Raw genomic sequence first — 19,806 nt, forward strand, 5'->3', positions numbered from 1 at the left:
GAAAATATCGAGAAAAATATTTACAACCAGAAAAAATTCGCTCATGTTCTTTTGATTTTTTACTTGTACCTTCTATGTTAGCATAATATTTGGTCTATTTCTTATTGTGTAGAAACAAAAGGTCATTCTCAATCCAAAGGCCATTATATACTTATGTATACAAAAATGTATACTTATTTCATGTCTTGTGTTATCTTAAAACATCTAATATTATACATGCATTAATTTTAGACAGGTAGCTATATAAAAAGGTGGACTAAGAAAAGGCAAAATTAAAAATAAGTTTAAGGAAAATGTCAGGAAGCTGCTTTTATATCAGAGGTTATTAAACAAAGCTGTAAGTATTAAGACTTGCCAGTAGTAAATATAATACAAAATTGATGTTGGAAGTTCTTAAGTTACTCAAGAATTTCTATGCAATTCATTGAACTTACTTGCATAACTGTGAATTAATAAATTTTTCTAAAATAAGTGTATGATCTTATAAAATAAGATAAAGGGGCTATAAAAGTGCTCTTTCCTCTCATTAGATCTCAAAAAATCAACTTCTTAAGAAATTTTTTTCTAAATATAAATATAGCTACCAATAAAATTGTCCTTAAAACTAAACTTTTGTAACCAAAATTAAAAATTCCCAAATGCAAGTATGTTTATTTTTAATGCAGTAAAGTCATGTTTGAATTTTAAAAAAATTTATTATATACAGCTATCAAGAGATACATTCAAATTTTTATTCTTAGAATATTAGTTTTGGCTTATTCTATATTGTTTCTTTTCATTTATTCTCTGCTCAGATTGGAAAGTACCATGGACAGCAAAAAGGACAGTAAATTATTATGTCTACAGATTAAATTTATTATTAAAGATTTAAAATTACCATATTCTGACCTTAAAAATGGAAATGTGCAGATTTATTCATTAAATTCGTGGTTTTAGACCATGCCTACAGAACCTGTCTATAAATTTGTTCTACAAAATTTTAATATTTAAGTATTTATAACCATTAATTCAAAAAAAGTGTATCTGGTTGTGTTAAACTAAGTTTAACTTATTTAAACTCAGTTAAACATAAAAACTGTAACAACTCTAAAATAGTTTTATAAAGTGAAGTAAACACTCTTTCCTCACCATTATATTCTTCTATTATGTCTATGTAAATAAAAAGAAAAGTAGCTTGGTGCCAGAGAGATAACATGGAGGTAGGGTGTTTGCCCTGCATGCAGAAGGACTGTAGTTGGGATCTCGGCATTTCATATGGTCCCCCGAGCCAATCAGGAGCGATTTCTGAGCAGAGAGCCAGGAGTAATCCCTGAGCGCTTCTAGATGTGACCCAAAAATCAACAACAATGAAAAAAAAAGAAAAGAAAAGAAAAATGGATTAAGAATACTAAATTGAATTGGAAAAACTCTGCTAATGTGAATTTGCCCTTAATATACATTTAAAATCAAAACAAATCAGAAATAAATTGATCTGATAATAATTTGATGTTATCCTTGATATTCATTTTTCTCTTTACCAAAATAGCCTCAATGTTGTCATTAATTTTTATTACATGAAAGAAATGTTAGACATTCAAACTAAGTGAATGATATTAATTACTATTTTCACTCAACAACAACAACATCCACTGGTTTCCATGGTTATGGATTGATTCATCTGTTTGTGGAGCTAAAATTTTTGTTGATATTTAACCTATTCTTTTAAAAGTTAATTTTATGTTTGTATGACTTTTTCCTAATATAAATGTTGATTAATTGAAATGCTATAATCAAATAACTAATCTCACCATTTATCCACTATTCCTAAATAACCACTGTTAGTGCTTTTACTATATTTTCTATTTTCTTTCTATTCTTATAAATAGCTCATGATATTTTCTCTATTCCCCTGGCCTTTGCCTGATATTTTGCTGAAACAGAAATTTGTGCTCTAAAATTAAAAATTAAACCCATCTGCACAGCCTTTTATCCAAAGAGAGCTTTGATGCTCTCAGCTGCTATCATGTATGCAATAATTTATATAAGGTGGTAAAATACTTTGTTTCCTTATCAGACATGGTCTTAAAGAGGAAACAAAATGCAATGCCTATCATTGAAAGAGAAAAGAAAGAGAAGTTAAAAATAGAATGGTGTTTAGATAAAAATAACAATATTTTTGTTTGGTGTACTGTGAACAATGACTGACCTAATCAAATGCTTTTTTTTACAAATAATTAAAAAAGTGCTGGTGGTACTCCCAACTTGGGTGCTATCCCAATTCTAGAGGTAAATCCTTCCAAAATGTCATTTGACATAAAATACACCTCAGTTAAAACAACTATATGAGCCCTTTTCTATGTAGCCTACTTGGGTTCCAGTCAAGTGTACAATCCTCTCTTGTACCCACCAAAAAAAAAAAAAAAAGAAAATTAATGAAATGATTCCTGCTTTATACAAAAGTGTGTCATTTTGCCTTTTGAGTTAAAGATAAATCCCATAGTGCGGTCAGAAAAACTGTAAATGTGTGTCTATGGTTCAGTGCCAACTAAAATGAAATAGCTTAGTTTTTGTTCAATTAATAAACACTTTATGTTTTCAGAGTTTTAACTGTAAAATATGCTACATTTGGCCTTTCATCTCTCAGTCTCTGAGACTGGGAAGCCTGTTAAGTCTGTCTAGGCCTAGGGTAAACTGTGTAAGACATTGTTCATAAGAAGATCAGAGAACCACCTTTTCAGATGTTTTTGGCACAAGTTTCTAATTTTTTCTCCAAAGTGGTAATGAAGGGACTTAAATTGGCAAAGGTTGTATAGTGAAAAAAGTTCTCACTCATCACACTATCATGGTCACAATCATTAGCAAACAAATCTATTTTAAACTGAAACTATATCCAGATTCCCTCTTCCCTCAAGGAATTCAGAGAACTCATCCTAGCAAGTGCCCAAACTTGTATACCTCAAGCATCAGTTCTTGGTGAGTTCAAGTGGGATTTATTTTTCCATTTCCATTTAATTTTACAACAAACAGCATGTCATCCTTGGCAGTGGACCAAATTATGAACCTAATCTTAAAACTGAATTTAAATGTAGCTATAGAAAAATATTCTGCATCATGAGAGACAGTATGTGTAGTGTAAAATTTTGATCACACTAACTTGATGTCCTACAAGTTCAAAAATGACTCTGCTAGAGGCTCTAAGGAGAGCTATGAAATAAAAAATCTGACTTAGAACTCCAAGATCTGTTATTTGTTGATTGAGAGTCTTTTTGACAAGTCACTTATTCTTTCAAAGCCTAAGTTATTTTCATCCTGGGAAGTGAAAAATAATGATACTTACCTCATAGAGGTGCTATGAAGAAAAAATGGCATTATACATTTAAAGAGCTTAGTGTCTCATACATGATAATCAGACAATAAGGGTTATTTTGTGACAACTATTATGACTAAGAGCATGGTTACAAAAATGTTGATATAATCTTAGAGAAATTCAACTGTAGAAATCAACTTATTTTTAAAAAATTTCAGTTAAAGAATAATAATTTGCAAAGTTATTAATAATATAGTTTTTGAATATTTCAATACCAATCCCACCACCCATCACCAGTATTGCCATATTTTATCACTCCCTCTCCCAGACCTCTAGCAACCTTCCACATTGACAGGCAAATTACAAAAAATTAAGTAGTTGCGATTTATATTTCATGTTTGCAGTATGGTTGAGTCTGTGCTATACTACTCTTCTACCTCATCAATATGATCAAAGACCCAACTCCTGTTACCCCCTTGCTTCACTTTCTCACCCTTTTTATTCCTGCCTTTAAGAAATCAACTTTCTTTGTGGCATACATCACAAAGAATGAGAACAATCAGTGCTGGCGGGGATGTGGAGAGAAAGGAACTCTTATCCACTGCTGGTGGGAATGCCGTCTATTCCAACCTCTATGGAAAGCGATATGGAGATTCCTCCAAAATCTGGAAATTGAGCTCCCATTCGACCCAGCTATTCCACTCCTAGTGATATACCCTAAGAACACAAGAAAACAATACAAAAACCCCTTCCTCACACCTATATTTATTACAGCACTATTCACAATAGCCAGGCTCTGGAAACAACCAAGATGCCCTTCAACAGACGAATGGCTAAAGAAACTGTGGTACATATACTCAATGGAATATTATGCAGCTGTCAGTAGAGATGAAGTCATGAAATTCTCCTATACATGGATGTATATGCTGAGTGAAATAAGTCAGAGGGAGAGAGAGAGATGCAGAATAGTCTCACACATCTATGGGTTTTAAGAAAAATAAAAGTCATTTTTGTAACAATCCTGAGAGACAATGAGAGGAGGGCTGGAACTTCCAGCTCACTGCATGAAGCTCACCACAAAGAGTGGTGAATACGCTATAGAAATAACTACACAGAGAACTACCATAATCATGTGAATGAATGAGGGAACTGGAAAGCCTGTCTGGAGTACAAGTGGGGGTGGGGTGGGATGGAGGGAGATTTGGGACATTGGTGGTGGGATTGTTGCACTGGTGAAGGAGGGGTTCTTTACATGACTGAAACCTAATCACAATCATTTATGTAATCAAGATGTTTAAATAAAGAAAAAAAATGAAAAAAAAATAGTCCCAAACCATCTTTAAATAACAAAACAATACATTCTAAAGATAACGTGAAATGCCAGGTTAAAAAAAAAAAAAGAAATTAACTTTCTTATCCATGAAAAAAAGATGAGAAACTAAAATGGTTTCTGTTTAGAAAGATAATTTTCAATTTGTGATTTTAGCAACAAGGACACAATTTATATCAAATATTTTCATAAAAATAAATGACTTTAATTATATTTAAAACACATTGAAATGATAAATCACAACTTCTGAAATCCCAGTTATCAATGACTTAATATTTCTCACTTTAACCAGCTAGGTAATGGTGCTGGTTAATTTACATGAGTTTTAATTCACAATGGTTTATGTGTGTCTCTAAAAAACTCGAAGTATTAGGAAGAGTTTATTTAAAAATTTGAAATATATATATATATAATGTTTTCCTAATCACAGAGGTCTTTGTATTTTATTACAATGAATAAATTATTTAGAAAAGTAACAACTTCCTTTATTTTTATCAACTTCACTTAAATATACTCTTGAAGCAATTAATGAGTAAATAATAAGAAAGACCACAAAGATGCATTTTCTTATTATTTACAGTGAAGTAAAATAAAAAAATTCTGATGTATTTTAGATTACATGGTCATATTCTTCCGAAGTTAATAGACATAAGAAAATCTGGTTTGGGAGCATTTAGATTCTTTCACTTAGACAATACATCTCTAATAATATTGATAAATATTCTACTTAAATTTTCTTTTGTTTTTATTTTTTTGGGGGGACTCTCTCAAGAAGTTCTCATGGTGCCCAGAACCACACTTAGTGATACCCAACCAACCTCACTACATAATTCAATGCTAAAACCTGAGGGCACAACACTGCTCAGGCCTTATAGTGCTAGGAACTACCAGGGTTACATCTGGTGGTGCTGTGAGGGCAACTAATGCAATGAGATTTATGGTGTTAGGGATTGCATATGCAAAGCATTCACTTCTGTATCCTCTTCCTAGTCATGTATCCTAAACTGTTAAAAAGCATAATCATTTGTGTAACTCTTGTCATCAAGTTTTGAGTTAGAAAGGGCATTATCATCATAGCTAACCTCAGTATTTTAGTTGATTTTACTAGCTAAGTGACTTTTTAACTTAACTTCGTTAAGCCCGAGAATGTGTCATTTATAAAATAAGTATAGAATTCCTGTCAGAAAGCATCATCTCTAAGAATTAAATGAAATCACGTATGTAAAATTTTGTTAGCAAGATTTGCTAGCAAACTGTCAGTCTTACAAAAGTCAGATATCATGAGTAACATGAGAACAAAACCTACAAAATATAATTTTCATCAGTTTGTTCATTATTTTCTCTTAAAGTTTGTAAAGGTTTTTCATTCAGTTTGATTTTAAGATTCTGTCATTTGCTTTTAAGCCACCTGGGAATTTAATGGGGTCAAGACAATATTTATAGTTAGAAAAACTGAAGCTCTCTGAGATTAATCAAGATAATTGAGTTAGGGTTTAAGTCTTTTTAATTTCAGAGGACCTCCTATACTATTGATATTCTAATATACTCTGATATTCTAATGTCTTGCATGAATTCTTACCAGCATATCTCACAAGTACTCTAGTTTTGAATAATGCTTTAGCAGTCTAGGATCTAGTTCAAACCCAATAAATACTTTCACAGATAGCACAAAACTGTGAACCATATATTGCAGCTTGGTGCCATGTGTCTTTGAATTAATTACATACTTGTGTCACAACCACTTCTTATGTAAATATATGTGTAAAATTATGTGTCAACTCTTATGTAAAAATAATTACTTATATTTACTAAAACAATGGCCAAATATATTAGAATAGTAAAAGAAAAAGTAAAGACCCCAAAATTAGACTTACTAGTAATTTACTAATCCCTAACACCATAATGGAAACAATTTAGAACCCAGTCACTAAATAAATAACTCCTAAGTACAGAAAGGTAAATATGAGGAAATTAATTTGCTATTTATAGTTGTGTTAACATTTTTTAGTCAAATGATTAAATACTTTCCAACAAACAAAATTTGTTGTTTGTTTTGTTTTGTTTTGTTTTGTTTTAGCAGAAAATGAATAGGTGTCTTAATTTTTCCCCAAAGTTTTGACAGTGTAATAGAGTTTGTTTTGGTTCATGATTTTGTTAAAAGTTCACTATGGTAGATTTTAAACATTCTGATCTATTTATAGACTATGTCCTCTAAATAATAGACCTGCCTCTAAATAATAAAGAAACTTAATATGTATTATAAAAATCACTAAATGTTCAAGTAAAAAGGATTTGTAAAAATTACTAGTTTGGTGATTTTAAGTCTCTGGTTCACTAGGGGCTGTGCTCACAGATGTGGTTCACAGTTTTTGAGTTCTACCCTCAGCAGTCACTAAGGAAGAGAACAAGGTAGATAAAACTAAATGAGATGGACTTCCAGGTATCTATTCTTATAACAGCATAAAAATCCAAATTTGACCCTGACTAAAATTTTGCATAAGTATAGATGCCATTCACTCATGGTAACATTTATAAAATGGTAGTGAAAGGAACTAATCTACTTTCTTTCTTCCTAATTTTGACATCCTCCTCTGTAGTCTGACACTAATGAAAGAGCTAGTACTTGTGTCTTTTCCAACTTTTTAATGCTTGCTACTCTCCCATCCTAAACTGTTGCTTAGGAAGAGATTCACTTCTAGTGGAGTAGTGAGAAAGATAATCATCTTTTGTGTAAGAATTCCTTCTTCCATCCACAGTTTCATTGATTCTGGTTTGAGTTGATTATTTATCTTGTACTGTTTTCTGTTTGAGACCATGATAAAGGCAAAAAGAAATCTTTTAGATTATGGATCCCAAAATTTTGGGAGGAGGGGGTGAGTTGGAAGAAACACACAGAAGACACAGAGGGAGGGGAAGATGTTTTAAAATGTTGTCTTTGCTCTTTCTAGGTGTCTATGGAAAAAAGATAGAATAAAGACAAACAGACCAGTAGCAGGGTTGCCTGTGGTCAGTCCCTGTGATATCAGTCTCCCTTAACAGCTAAACCACTCTATCTTTCTTAGTCTGCTCTTGCACCAAGATAGCAAAGCTAAAGACAAGATGTGACCATGAGTGGCAATGTGGAAATTTCATTAACTTTGATTTTGCTTGCCTTAATTATGCATAGTAGTTCTGTAGCTTCTGTGTTCACATCCTAAGTATATAATTTATTCTATGAGTATTTATCCATTTTTTTGTTTGTATATCACTCTGCCAGTAGGTACAAAGAAAAACCCAAGATAGATTCTGATATAAAACTAAAGAGTACTTACACTTAATAATAAGTGAATATATAGTAAACAGTGAGAAGAGAAATTACTAGTGTGATAGGTTTCTAGAAATTGAAGAGAGAATTTATGTATAGATATTAAGAGGAAAAGCATGGGCGGGCTTTAAGGAGAGGTAGCACTAGACTAAGAAATGCGCATTAGAAAGCCACCTGTGTCTTCTAATTTGGAAAATAATGTGTCAGTTTCTAGAATAATAATAAACAGGCTGGATTGAAAGAATAAACACCTATAAACAGCTATTTTATGATATTGTTACAAAGGACCCAAATTTGGTCAGAGTATTATTAGGACCCAAACTTGATCAGAATGTCTTAGTGGACAGATTTTACACTGAAATAACTAAAACTAAAGGAAACAAAAGGGAAGTAGCAAAGATGTTCCAGAATAACTACACAAGGGTCCTCAAACTATGGTCCGCGGACCCCATATTGTATTTGTTTCGGTTTTGTTTCTTCATTTCAAAATAAGATATATGCGGTCCGGAGAGGTGGTGCTAGAGGTAAGGCGTCTGTCTGCCTTGCAAACACTAGCCTAGGACGGACCACGGTTTGATCCCCTGGTGACCCATATGGTTCCCCCAAGCCAGGGACGATTTCTGAGCGCATAAGCCAGGAGTAACCCCTGAGCGTCAAACGGGTGTGCCCCCCAAAACAAGCAATAATAATAATAATTAGTAATAATAATAATAATATAGATGCAGTGTGTATAGGAATTTATTTATAGTTTTTGTTTTTACTATAGTCCAACCCTCCATATGTCTGAGGGACAGGTGAGCTGGCTTCCTGTTTTCAAAGTTTGAGGACCACTGTGCCTAATGGGAGGGTGGTAATACATTCAGCTGCAATTTCTGATAGAAGGATGTTGAAGTTTCCAGCTGTGATAGTTATTCAATCATGTCATTTAGACTTCTGTCTTTTTTTTTTTTTTTTGGCTTTGTTTTTGTACTTGGACCACACCCAACTGTGCTCAGGGCGTACCTGTGACTGCACTTAGGAATTTCTTCTGGCGGGCTTGTGGGATCTTGTTGAGTGCTGGGGATCAAACCTGAGTTGATCATATGTAAGGCAAATGCCTTACACATTGTACTATCACTCATTAATAAAAAAAAATTCTCCCCTCCAAAAAAAAATTTTTTAGGCTGCTAGAGGGAAGCCTAATCATACACAGGTATCCATTTATAGTGGAAAATAATGAATTGTCTTACGCAGTAAGCTTGACTTGTGTCAGCTGTAGGGAAGTTAGAAATGAAGCTCAGCAGCTCAGAAGCAACAAAATGTCATGAGAGATCTATGTAAAAGAAGCAAGGAAACCATGAGGTGGACTGTTTCAGTTAATCATAAAATGATCTCAGCAACCCATGAATTGGGTGCCAATAGGTCTATTTTTCTTAGGATTTTTCTTGGAGAATATACCAATTGGGGGCCAGAGTGCTAGGTAAAGCACTTGCCTTGCACATGGTCAATCCGGTTTGATCTGAATTATCCCATACAGTACCTTGAAGAGTGCCAGATATAATTTCTGAGTGTAGAACCAGATCCTGAGTATTGCAAGGTGTTACTCAAAATCTAACAAAAATACCCAAACAAATAAATTTCACCACTAAAATAGTATGAACCTGATTATGGCTTAATTTTTTTTCAAATACATTTTTATGGGCCCGGAGAGATAGCACAGCGGCGTTTGCCTTGCAAGCAGCCGATCCAGGACCAAAGGTGGTTGGTTCGAATCCCGGTGTCCCATATGGTCCCCCGTGCCTGCCAAGAGCTATTTCTGAGCAGACAGCCAGGAGTAACCCCTGAGTACCGCCGGGTGTGGCCCAAAAACCAAAAACCAAAAACAAACAAACAAACAAACAAAACATTTTTATTAAATAACCATAACTGAAAAAGAATTAAAAAGTTGTTTATAGTTGAGTTTCAGTCATACAATGTTTCAATGCCCATCCCTTCACCTGTTTTCATTTCCTTTCACAAATTTCACAAATTTCCCTTTACCGTCCAATCTCCCTACCCCCATCCCATTCCCACCTTGCCTCTATGGCATACACGGCCCTCTCCCACCACCCCTGCTCTATTTTCTTCCCCTCTTTCCCTCTCTTGGCTTAATTTTTAAAGTTAAAGAGAATGCTTTGAATAAGTGTCTGAGATTTCAGGACAAAGTCTCAGTAAAATGGAAGTGACAAGTGAGTTTCCAGTTGATGTCCTGGTTTTATCTTTTTATATCTTATTTTTCATATTTTCTTAGGTTTCAATTTTTCTTTAACTATCCCAATCACAAAACATAAATAAAATAGAATAAACATGAAAAATAGTGGTCTATTCATATAGAAAGATGGAAACAAATATTCAAACACCAGTAACTAACATTTTTTCTAGTATACTTGTATATGCATAGAGTTTATGATAATGGCTTTATGGGTGATTTATAAACAATAAATTTTTATTTATTATATATTTTGTATTGTATATTTTATTTTGTATTTAATTGTTTTCAATTGGCCTTCCATTTGAGTATGTTCCATGTTTAAAAAAACTGCAAGTTTATGTACTTTATAATATTTCATTACATGTCCCTGTCAAAACATTTAAACATTCTCCTATTATTAAACAGTTCAGACAAGTATGGTCTCAGAGAGAATGAGGTACAACATATGTCTTCTACATCAGTTCAGAATGACCACTTTCTTATCTTCAATTTCTTCCCCACCCATCTGCCAAGACCCCAGGCTTTTAACAAATTTAAGAAGTGCATTAGTAGTGGGAAAAGTTAAGGCAGTGGAGAATGAGATGTGTGGTACTAAAATAACTTACATCCTCCTGTAATCGCTTTAAAAATCACTTTTGCCTTGTTCATTAATTTTTTTCCTATCCATACATATTTAGATATATGTCTGAAAGAATGCAACCAAACGTACACTCACACACACACAAACACACACACATACACACAAACACGCAGACCTAAAAATGAGAAAAAATTCTTGAAGTCTTTGTATGGCATTTCTTTCTCATCATTCTTTGACATAGACACTTTGCCTGAGGGGTAGTGGGGGAAGGTAAGTATCTTAAATGTAAGCAATAGGAAGTTAAGTTCAGGCAAGATTACCTGCCCTCTACAACAGTGTGGTGAAAGACTAGGGCCATGGCATGAACCCCAGGAGAGAGCAAAGCCCAGGCACACAAACACTCATTAACAGGACTTGACAGAGAGCACCATTGTTTTGATCTTTCTGTTTTCACAGGTGCCATAGAGTCATTTTATGAGTCTTCACCATGACCCAATGCCATAGAAAGATAAATATAGCTATCGTTTTGCTAAATTCAGGTTTAAAGCTCTTTATTCAAACAAAAACATAATTTCTAAATCAGAGCATAGCATAACCCAACATCTTGAATTCTGCGCACTCCCCTTTACATCACCTTTTCTTTTACAGACTGTCTCCTTTGATATTGCTGTCTCCTTTTAAATCATTTAAATGACATCAGTTGATAAATCAATTAGCAGATATCTGCAACATTTTATTCTACTATTAAAATGAGAAAGTATAGCTATAAATTTATATAGGAGTGAAGGCATGATATGGTTTTCCACATTTAGAAATTGATGATTGCATAATGAAAGATACTAAGACTAGGTAAAATGTCAATTTTTAATTTATTTCTTAATCACTATTAAACTTATTTGTGCCTAAAGCACAAAAGAACTTGAAAGGTTGTAATTCTTTAAAATATCATTCATTTTGTGGGGGTCTACACCCGGCAGCGCTCAGGGCTTATTCAGGACTCTGTGTTCAGAATTTATTCATGGCAGGATCGAGACCATATGGGATATAGGGGATAGAACCCAGGTTGGTGTGTGCAAGGTAAAAGCCCCCCATCGACTGTAATATTGCTTCAGCCCCAAAATATCATTCTTTTAAAGACTAGAGAAATAACATGATGTTTTGTAAGGTACTTTCTTTGTATGTGGCCAACTCAAGTTTGATCCTTGGTATTCCATATAATTCCCTGAGCACATCATAAATGATTCCTGAGTGCAGAACCAGGAATAAACCCTTGAACATCACTGTGTGTTATCCAAAACCCAAATACAATATTTTTTAAAAAGAAAGTTTTCTTAATTAATAGATTAAAAAATGCTAGATGGTTCTGGAATCCAACAAAAGAATTTTCCTGTCTCATTAACTTATTTGTCAAAAATATTTTTAAAAAGTGTTGGGGCTGGAGCGATAGCACAGCAGTAGGGTGTTTGCCTTGCACGCCGTTGGCTCACGATGGACCTTAGTTTGATTCCCCGGCATCCCATATGGTCCCCAAGCCAGGTGTGATTTCTGAGCGAAGAACCAGCAGTAACCCCTGAGTGTCACCATTTGTGGTCCCCCAAAAAAGAAAGAGTCTATAGAAAGAAAAGAAAAGTATGAATATTAACATTTATAAATTTTTGTATCTGTTAGTGCTGTCAATTTGGACATAACTAAATGCATCAAAAATATGAGCATTATTACTAAAGTATATTTACCATAAAATTTAGTCATGTAAATGAGTACAAAAATTTATACCAACAAATATGGAACTTTTAGTTATTTAAGATAAATGGTTTTCTTAGAAACAGATTTAACTTTTACAGTTTTTCTTTTCATTTTCTTTTAAGATTTAATTCTCACATGTATTCTTCCTCACATTTATTTCTTCAGGAATTATGCTTCTTTTCACTCCCTCATTTTTCCTTATTTATCATGATTTCCAGTTGGCATTAGTTTTTATTTTTCTGATCTCAGTATAACTAGCTTGTTCTACCCAAAAGCTTAGCTGTGATAGACATACCATCCAATATCAGAATATGAAATAAAAATAAAGTGTTTAAATTTAAGTATAACCATATATAATTTGCATTTAGATTAAATAGATTTCAATCCAACAATGTTAGGGATTATATTGAATATGAATTGCTTAAATATTCAGCTTAGGAAATTTCTGTCATTTGTAACTTGCAAAATAATGTCTTCTTGTGCCCTTCCAATCTCAGTACCAAGCTGCCATTAGTTTATGTTTTCTCTTTCTCTCCCTCTTCGTGAAGGGTCTGCTACATTGTGCTTTATATCTAAGACCCATGAGCCATAAATATTCCACATGCCAATGTATTCAGCAAGAAAAAAAATTTTGCTCATAAGACTCTTTAAATAAAATCAGTCAAGTTAGTTAGTGCAGTATATCCTGAGGTTGTAATGCCATTCCTTATGAATCCATCAGCTATAATGCCTATACCATAATTTCTTGTGACTCCTTTAGTCTCTAGATCTAAATCTCACCCAGAACACTAAACCTGACAGTCACAGCCACCAGCATAATCTCAGTTATCACTAAATCATACTTTACAGACCACAAAACATCTTCTGTTTCACATATAAACTACCCAATCTTCAATTTGTTTTATTGATAATTGCCTATTATATTTATTATTTTTTCTTCCCATTATAAAAGTGGCTTTTTTCCATATATTGCTAAAATCTTTAGGTCTGCCAAAGAACAAATTTCTTTGCTTGTGCCCATTACATAGTATTGCTCAGGTACATACTCTGAAAAGCTCTCTCATCAAAGGTGATACAGTAACCATTAATTGCTTAGTGAGCATCTAAAAATGAAGCTAATAATGATGATAAAATTAATGACCTCATAGAATATATAATTTGAGGATTGGATAACATTTACAGGCTATATTGTAATAGTTAATTATGTGGTGCCAAAATTTCTTGCCATCCCCCTTTCAGTGGATTTCCTTACTTGGATCAGAGAACTAATTATAGTAAATGGTTTCCTTTCAAAGAACTGGCCACATCCTAAAGTTTAAAGATACAATGTAAAGATATTAAACTGCTTTAGTGTTGTTTTCAAAGACAAGTTATTATTGTTGTTTTGTATTTGTGTAAAAGTTGTATAATATAATCATTTAGTGTTTATTTTATTGTGTGTACCTTCTACTCAGAGGGTTGGCATTATTGTTCCTAACAGTGACGGATACAAGCAGATCATGCCTTATGACCTCTACCATCCCCTTCCTCGGTACGTAAATCAATCATCCTGATGCTAGAATTAGTAAATCAGTCTTCTGCTTCTTATAGTTTCTGGATCTAGAGAGATATTTTGTGTTTTTTTTCTGTAAAAATAACATGGTAGATAGTATATTTTGCTATCCATCCTGAGCTCTTTTGAATAATATGGGCATGCTCAGAATGAAAGCTTGTCATTCAAATGTCATTTTCAGACAAGATCATATTACATTCCAGGGGACACAGTAATTCACTCTGATTAGATACAGTGTATAGGTTTATGTTATATCTTTCATTCCTTTTGTCCTTTTCTGATTTCTCTGCATTAGGATCCTAGTAATCAAACTGTTGCTAACTGCTAAACAAACACTTCCTCAAATATTTGGCAGTACCACAAATATGGAATTCCACATGTGGTACTATTATGCATTGTGGCTTTAAATATCCCTTTTTTGTTCCAAGAAGTGATAATTAAGTATGAAAAAAGTTTTACATTATTGTTATTCAGAACATTTAAAAAATAAAGATATATGAATTACATTGTTTTGTAAAAGTAAAACATTTTTAAAACTAGAGAAAATAATGAGGTGATCTGGATTAAAGAACCACAAATTCTCTTTATTAATATATTCATAAGAAAATTGGAGAAGCTGAAAACTGTTAACTACTAAGCTTATTGTCTGCCACATTTGGAAACACTCCTCCAGAGAACAAAAATTAGAATTTAGCGTGGAAGTAACCATTCTTCTGAGACCTTTGCTGAATTTTCTTTGTTCATTTAACCTTCAAGAAGTGAGCTGCCATGGCAAATTATTCCTTTAAGTCAAAGTTAGAAAAATACATGGTGGTTTGCTCAATATAAAATTTATTTTAAACACTCCTCCCCCAAATCACCTTATTCTGAAATATAAAAGAAAAAAAGTTTGATTTAGAATATTCAAATACTTAATAAATTGGAATCCAAGAAGAAGCCAGGTAGAACATCTAGGCCAGCTCTTGTCCAGGTAATGTTTCATTTCCTCAGTTTCCCAAAATCAATGCACATTCACCATATATATACATATATACTAACATGTAATTACACAAATATCCACTGTTACATAGTTAATGCATATGTATAACACATGTCAATATTTATAAAATACATATATGCCTGTGCAAGTTATCATTCAACCTTGACTATAAAATTTCCAGCAAGTGGCTGAGATCTAACTTTTACTATTTCAATGATAGCATGTAGAGAAGAAGATATGACATATACTCTGTCTGGTTTTTTGAGTATTTTTTAAGTTATTTAACTAAATGGTTAGTTAAATTTTTTAACTTTTTCAAGTTAAATCCTTAAATCTATTAAATCAGCTCCCTCCCACTTTCATATGGCTATGTTGATAAATATCATAGATAACTTTGAATTGCTGTTGATGTATTATGTGTTGGTTTGATCTGAATCCAAATATATCATCAGTTCTTCTCTGGGAAAAAATGGAATAAAAAAATGGAATAAAAAAAATGGAATAAAAATATTTTAAAAGTTAACTTAATTAAGCCAAGATTTCATTTTCTTTCAATTGTAGTATCAAGAGACACATGCATCTAATTGTGTGAAGGTGGTACAATGAAAAAATGTCAGGATGAACAATATCAAATTTCTATATTTTTTCATATAGAGGTATTCCTAAATATTCATTTTACCTAAGATTTCTCTTATTTATTTATTTATATTTCTCTGGTACAACTAATTCCTGTTTTGATTATTTGATATTTTTACATATTCCTATTCCTCCCCATGTCTGGAGTCTAATATTCTCAATGGTAGAATGAAATGAACCTATTTATATGTGCTTGTATGTGTCTGTGAATGCAGTGTCTCCATGCATGTCAATAGGAAAAACAGTCAGACAGAAAACATTTCTTATACATTATACTTCTATTAGTGACTGAAACTGAAATTAGATACTCTGCTTTATTGAGGAAGTTTAATTAATGGAACCTGCTTTACAAATATACATTCATTTACAGCTAAGATTCCAAGAATGGTTTTCAAATAATCATCACCTCTGAGCAAAGCAGAAGCTTGATTTACATAAATTATTCAAATGTATCTAAGACTCATAAGTATTCATACAAAATTCAATGAATTTTGTCTTGTTCTTTACTGCTCTCTTTCTTTGTAACACATATCTGAATATCAGGTGCCATCCTGATGAATTAACTTTAATTCAAGGTTGACAGCTTTTCCACATCACTCTTGATTTTTAATATTAAACATAAGACTTTTAAAAACTAATAGTAAAAAATGATAAACTATTATTTTGTAGGATGTCTTATGTACCTTCCCCTTTCCCAAACTCTTATCTGGTCTTTGTTTTTTAAAAATTCCAAGTTATGTTCTATATAATCTTCTGCTGTACTTTCTTTAAACCAGACATGTTTTGTTTAATCTACACAATATTGTTATTATTCACTAATTTATATGATACCTTAAACTCATAAATCCATAGTTCTATAATAAAAACTATTATAGATTTTTAGCATATTTTACCATATTTCTTTCTGTGTTCAATGATCTAGTTAAAGATAGTTTTACTGTTTATGAGATTATGCTATATGGTCTTGTCCTGGAATTAACAGTTAATAATCACTCTTTGAAGGATCATGTTTATGGATTTGTATATTACCAATTAGAAAATGTGCTTTCTCTAACACCTTAATTTTAACAGAAATTAAATACTTTCAAAAACTGTCAAAACTATTCAAAAACTATTCACTATCAAATTAAATCCATTGTGAATATGTACTTATACATTAAACCATATTTTAATCTGAGTTTGACCTGTCATGCACCTTCAGAAGAAAGATCTTCAGAGTTTTATTTGTAGCTAAATAAGAATTGGATTTATGCTTTTGGTAAAGAAACTCTAGATCTGCTTCATTCTCTTAAAGAGAATCACAAAAAAATTCTATATGGAGGGCTTCAGTTTTCCCATAATAACATTTACTTAGGTGTCTCCCAGGGAAATATGCATAGAAAAATATTGTATTTGGCGGCATGTTTAGGCATTGGTTGTGGAGGTAATAGTTGTTGCTTAGACTTGAGTGGTGATGGGAAAAAAGAGAGAATTCTCTTAACTGGAAGCATCCATGATTAAAGCTTATGAAGAGAATAAAATAGGCTCACAATAAACATTAAAATCCTATTTATATTATATGCTTCCATGGTATATGCAATATATTTAAATTTAAGCATTCAAGTAAATCAACTAGGTGACATTTTGCTTTTTTCTCTTTAAAATAATTTCTTTCATAATTCTAAGAGAACTATTCAGTAATCCTATCAACAGGCCCAGTGTTTATAAGAAAAACAGACTAATGTCCCTAATTTTATCTTTTAAGTTTTCCATACTTTCTAAAGCCATAGAAGAGAGACCAAAAAAATGATAATGGCTATCTCTTTCTCTCTTTCTTGCCCAGTTGATTCAGAGCTGTTTATGTTAAATATTATTATTTAATAATAATAAAGTGTTATTATTTTCTCCCTTACTTAAGTAATTTATTAAATTTAATTTCATTAAGGGATTAAAATACTATCAGTCTTCCAAAAACAAAAACAAAAAAACTCCACAGCGCTTCATACTTCTACTTCTTTATTGAGGGAATTTATCAGGGTCCCTCAGTAGTTCAAGGAACAAACAGACATTCCTGATACCAACATGCCTCTTCCTCAAACTGATGCTGGCACAATTTGCACTTAGCAATTGTGCTGTATCTCCATAGTTCAACGCTGAGGATAGCAGAGGCACAAGAAAAAGAAAGTTTAGTTTACCTTGAGTTTCCATGAGCTTCTCATGTGAACGTGTCCAAAAGCTGAATAATAAATATTACTTTAAAAAATAATAGAAGAATTAATGCAGGTGCAATCTATTAGAGTAAACTGCTCTCCAGTTTTAGTCTTATTAGACTTATTGGATTTAATAAAACAGATACCTATGTATATATCAGATTAAAGTTAAATATATTAAATATGTTTATAAAATATTGTATATATACCCTCAGAAAGAAAACACATCATCAAACTGAGGAGGAATCATTTACATTGAGTATGTGAAGAACAGCACAAATTTCTTTGTAGAGAGCTCTCTGAACATTAGTTGGTTTTTTTTTTTAATTTTTATGCAGAGCATAAAAGGTTGACAGAGCACATTTGCCAGTGTGGGGTCCTCTCATCTTAGATCTTAAGATCTTAGATCTTGGTTGTCTGGCCCATGGCCTCTCAGAATGTGATGGCCCAGGTAGACTACAGGATAGTAAATAAGGGCACTGAAGAGGTTTGGCAATGTTCGTGTCTGCCCTGATGACTCCCCTTGCTTCTGTAGGTGGGAGGCCACCCCGTGGACAGCGTGCTCCTCCTCGTGTGGGGGGGGGCATCCAGAGCCGGGCAGTTTCCTGTGTGGAGGAGGACATCCAGGGGCATGTCACCTCAGTGGAAGAGTGGAAATGCATGTACACCCCTAAGATGCCCACCGTTCGGCCCTGCAACATTTTTGACTGCCCTAAATGGCTGGCACAGGAGTGGTCTCCGGTAACTGTGCCCTTCTTTCTTTATTTGCTAGGAGAGTAAGTTTACTCTTGCCCTTCATCACAAGTACACCCACTGCCCTATGCAGCTCCTCTTGCCTCTTATTATACTACCTAGACACCTACTAAACTTAGCTCTCATAGTAGCTGAACCCCAAGCCCAGTATTCGGTGAGTTTATGAATATAGATGCAGCCCCAGAAGAGTCCCTCAAGCAGCAGAGAGAGGCAAATGTCTCTCAAGAGGGTGTGAGCTAAGTAGTGATCCGGGAACAGTGAAAGCTACACTAATGACAGAAATCAGGAGGCCCAAGATTTGGTTTCTTTTCTAAATGTATTCTGTCAATATCCAAAAAGAATCTGGCTGGATTAACATTCATATTAATTTATATGAATTATGTGAATTAATATTCATATTGTTTATTTGAAAATAGAGGAGGATGTGAAAGTAGTGAAATAATTAGAATGAAGATGAAGAGTTCTAGTATCAGGAGGCTGGAGAGAGAGCACAGCGGTAGGGCGTTTGCCATACAAGCAGCTAATCCAGGACAGACAGACTGTGGTTTGGATTCCGGCATCTCATATGGTCCCCCGTGCCTACCAGGAGCAATTTCTGAGCGCAGAGCGCCTCCGGGTGTGACCCCAAAACAAAGAGAGAGAGAGAGAGAGAGAGAGAGAGAGAGAGAGAGAGAGAGAGAGAGAGAGAGAGAGAGGAGAGAGAAGAGAGAGAGAAGAGAGAGAGAGGAGAGAGAGAGAGAGAGAGAGAGAGATGAGAGGAGAGAGAGAGAGAGAGAGAGAGAGAGAGAGAGAGAGAGAGAGAGAGAGAGAGAGAGAGAGAGAGAGAGAAGAGTTCTAGATGCTGGAAGGGCTAAAAAGTATCAACCATTGTTTCAGGTTTCCTGGCTGCTAATGCAGAAAAGATTAGGAAAGATGAAAAAGTAAACAAGATTAGGAAAGATGAAAAAGTAAACAATTCATCCCTCAGCCACAAAAATGGTTAAAATGTCTTCATTTGAGCCTGCCAGGAGCGATTTCTGAGCATAGAGCCAGGAGTAACCCCTGAGCGCTGCGGGGTGTGACCCAAAGACCCCCCCCCCAAAAAAAAAAAGAAAAAGAAAAAAAAGTGTCTTCATTTATTCATGTGCCTTTGTGGCAGCAGATTAGTTCTGATGTTTCTCTCTAGCTAGAGTTGCTCCTAAGCAAGCCATCAGAATTATAGGCAGTGTTATCTACATCTGACCA

The 19,806-nt window shown here is 33.6% G+C and overlaps 1 protein-coding gene across 1 annotated transcript in view; it reads left to right on the forward strand.

Moving 5' to 3' along the window:
* ADAMTSL1 (ADAMTS like 1) overlaps nt 1-19,806 on the forward strand; it is a 503,362-nt gene that overhangs the window by 226,570 nt on the left and 256,986 nt on the right. The window contains 2 exon segments of the mRNA XM_049769401.1: nt 18,365-18,404; nt 18,406-18,570. Coding sequence (XP_049625358.1) covers nt 18,365-18,404; nt 18,406-18,570 — 205 coding nt within the window.

This window comes from Suncus etruscus, chromosome 1 (assembly GCF_024139225.1).
Source record: "Suncus etruscus isolate mSunEtr1 chromosome 1, mSunEtr1.pri.cur, whole genome shotgun sequence".
In the NCBI taxonomy this organism is placed as follows: domain Eukaryota; kingdom Metazoa; phylum Chordata; class Mammalia; order Eulipotyphla; family Soricidae; genus Suncus; species Suncus etruscus.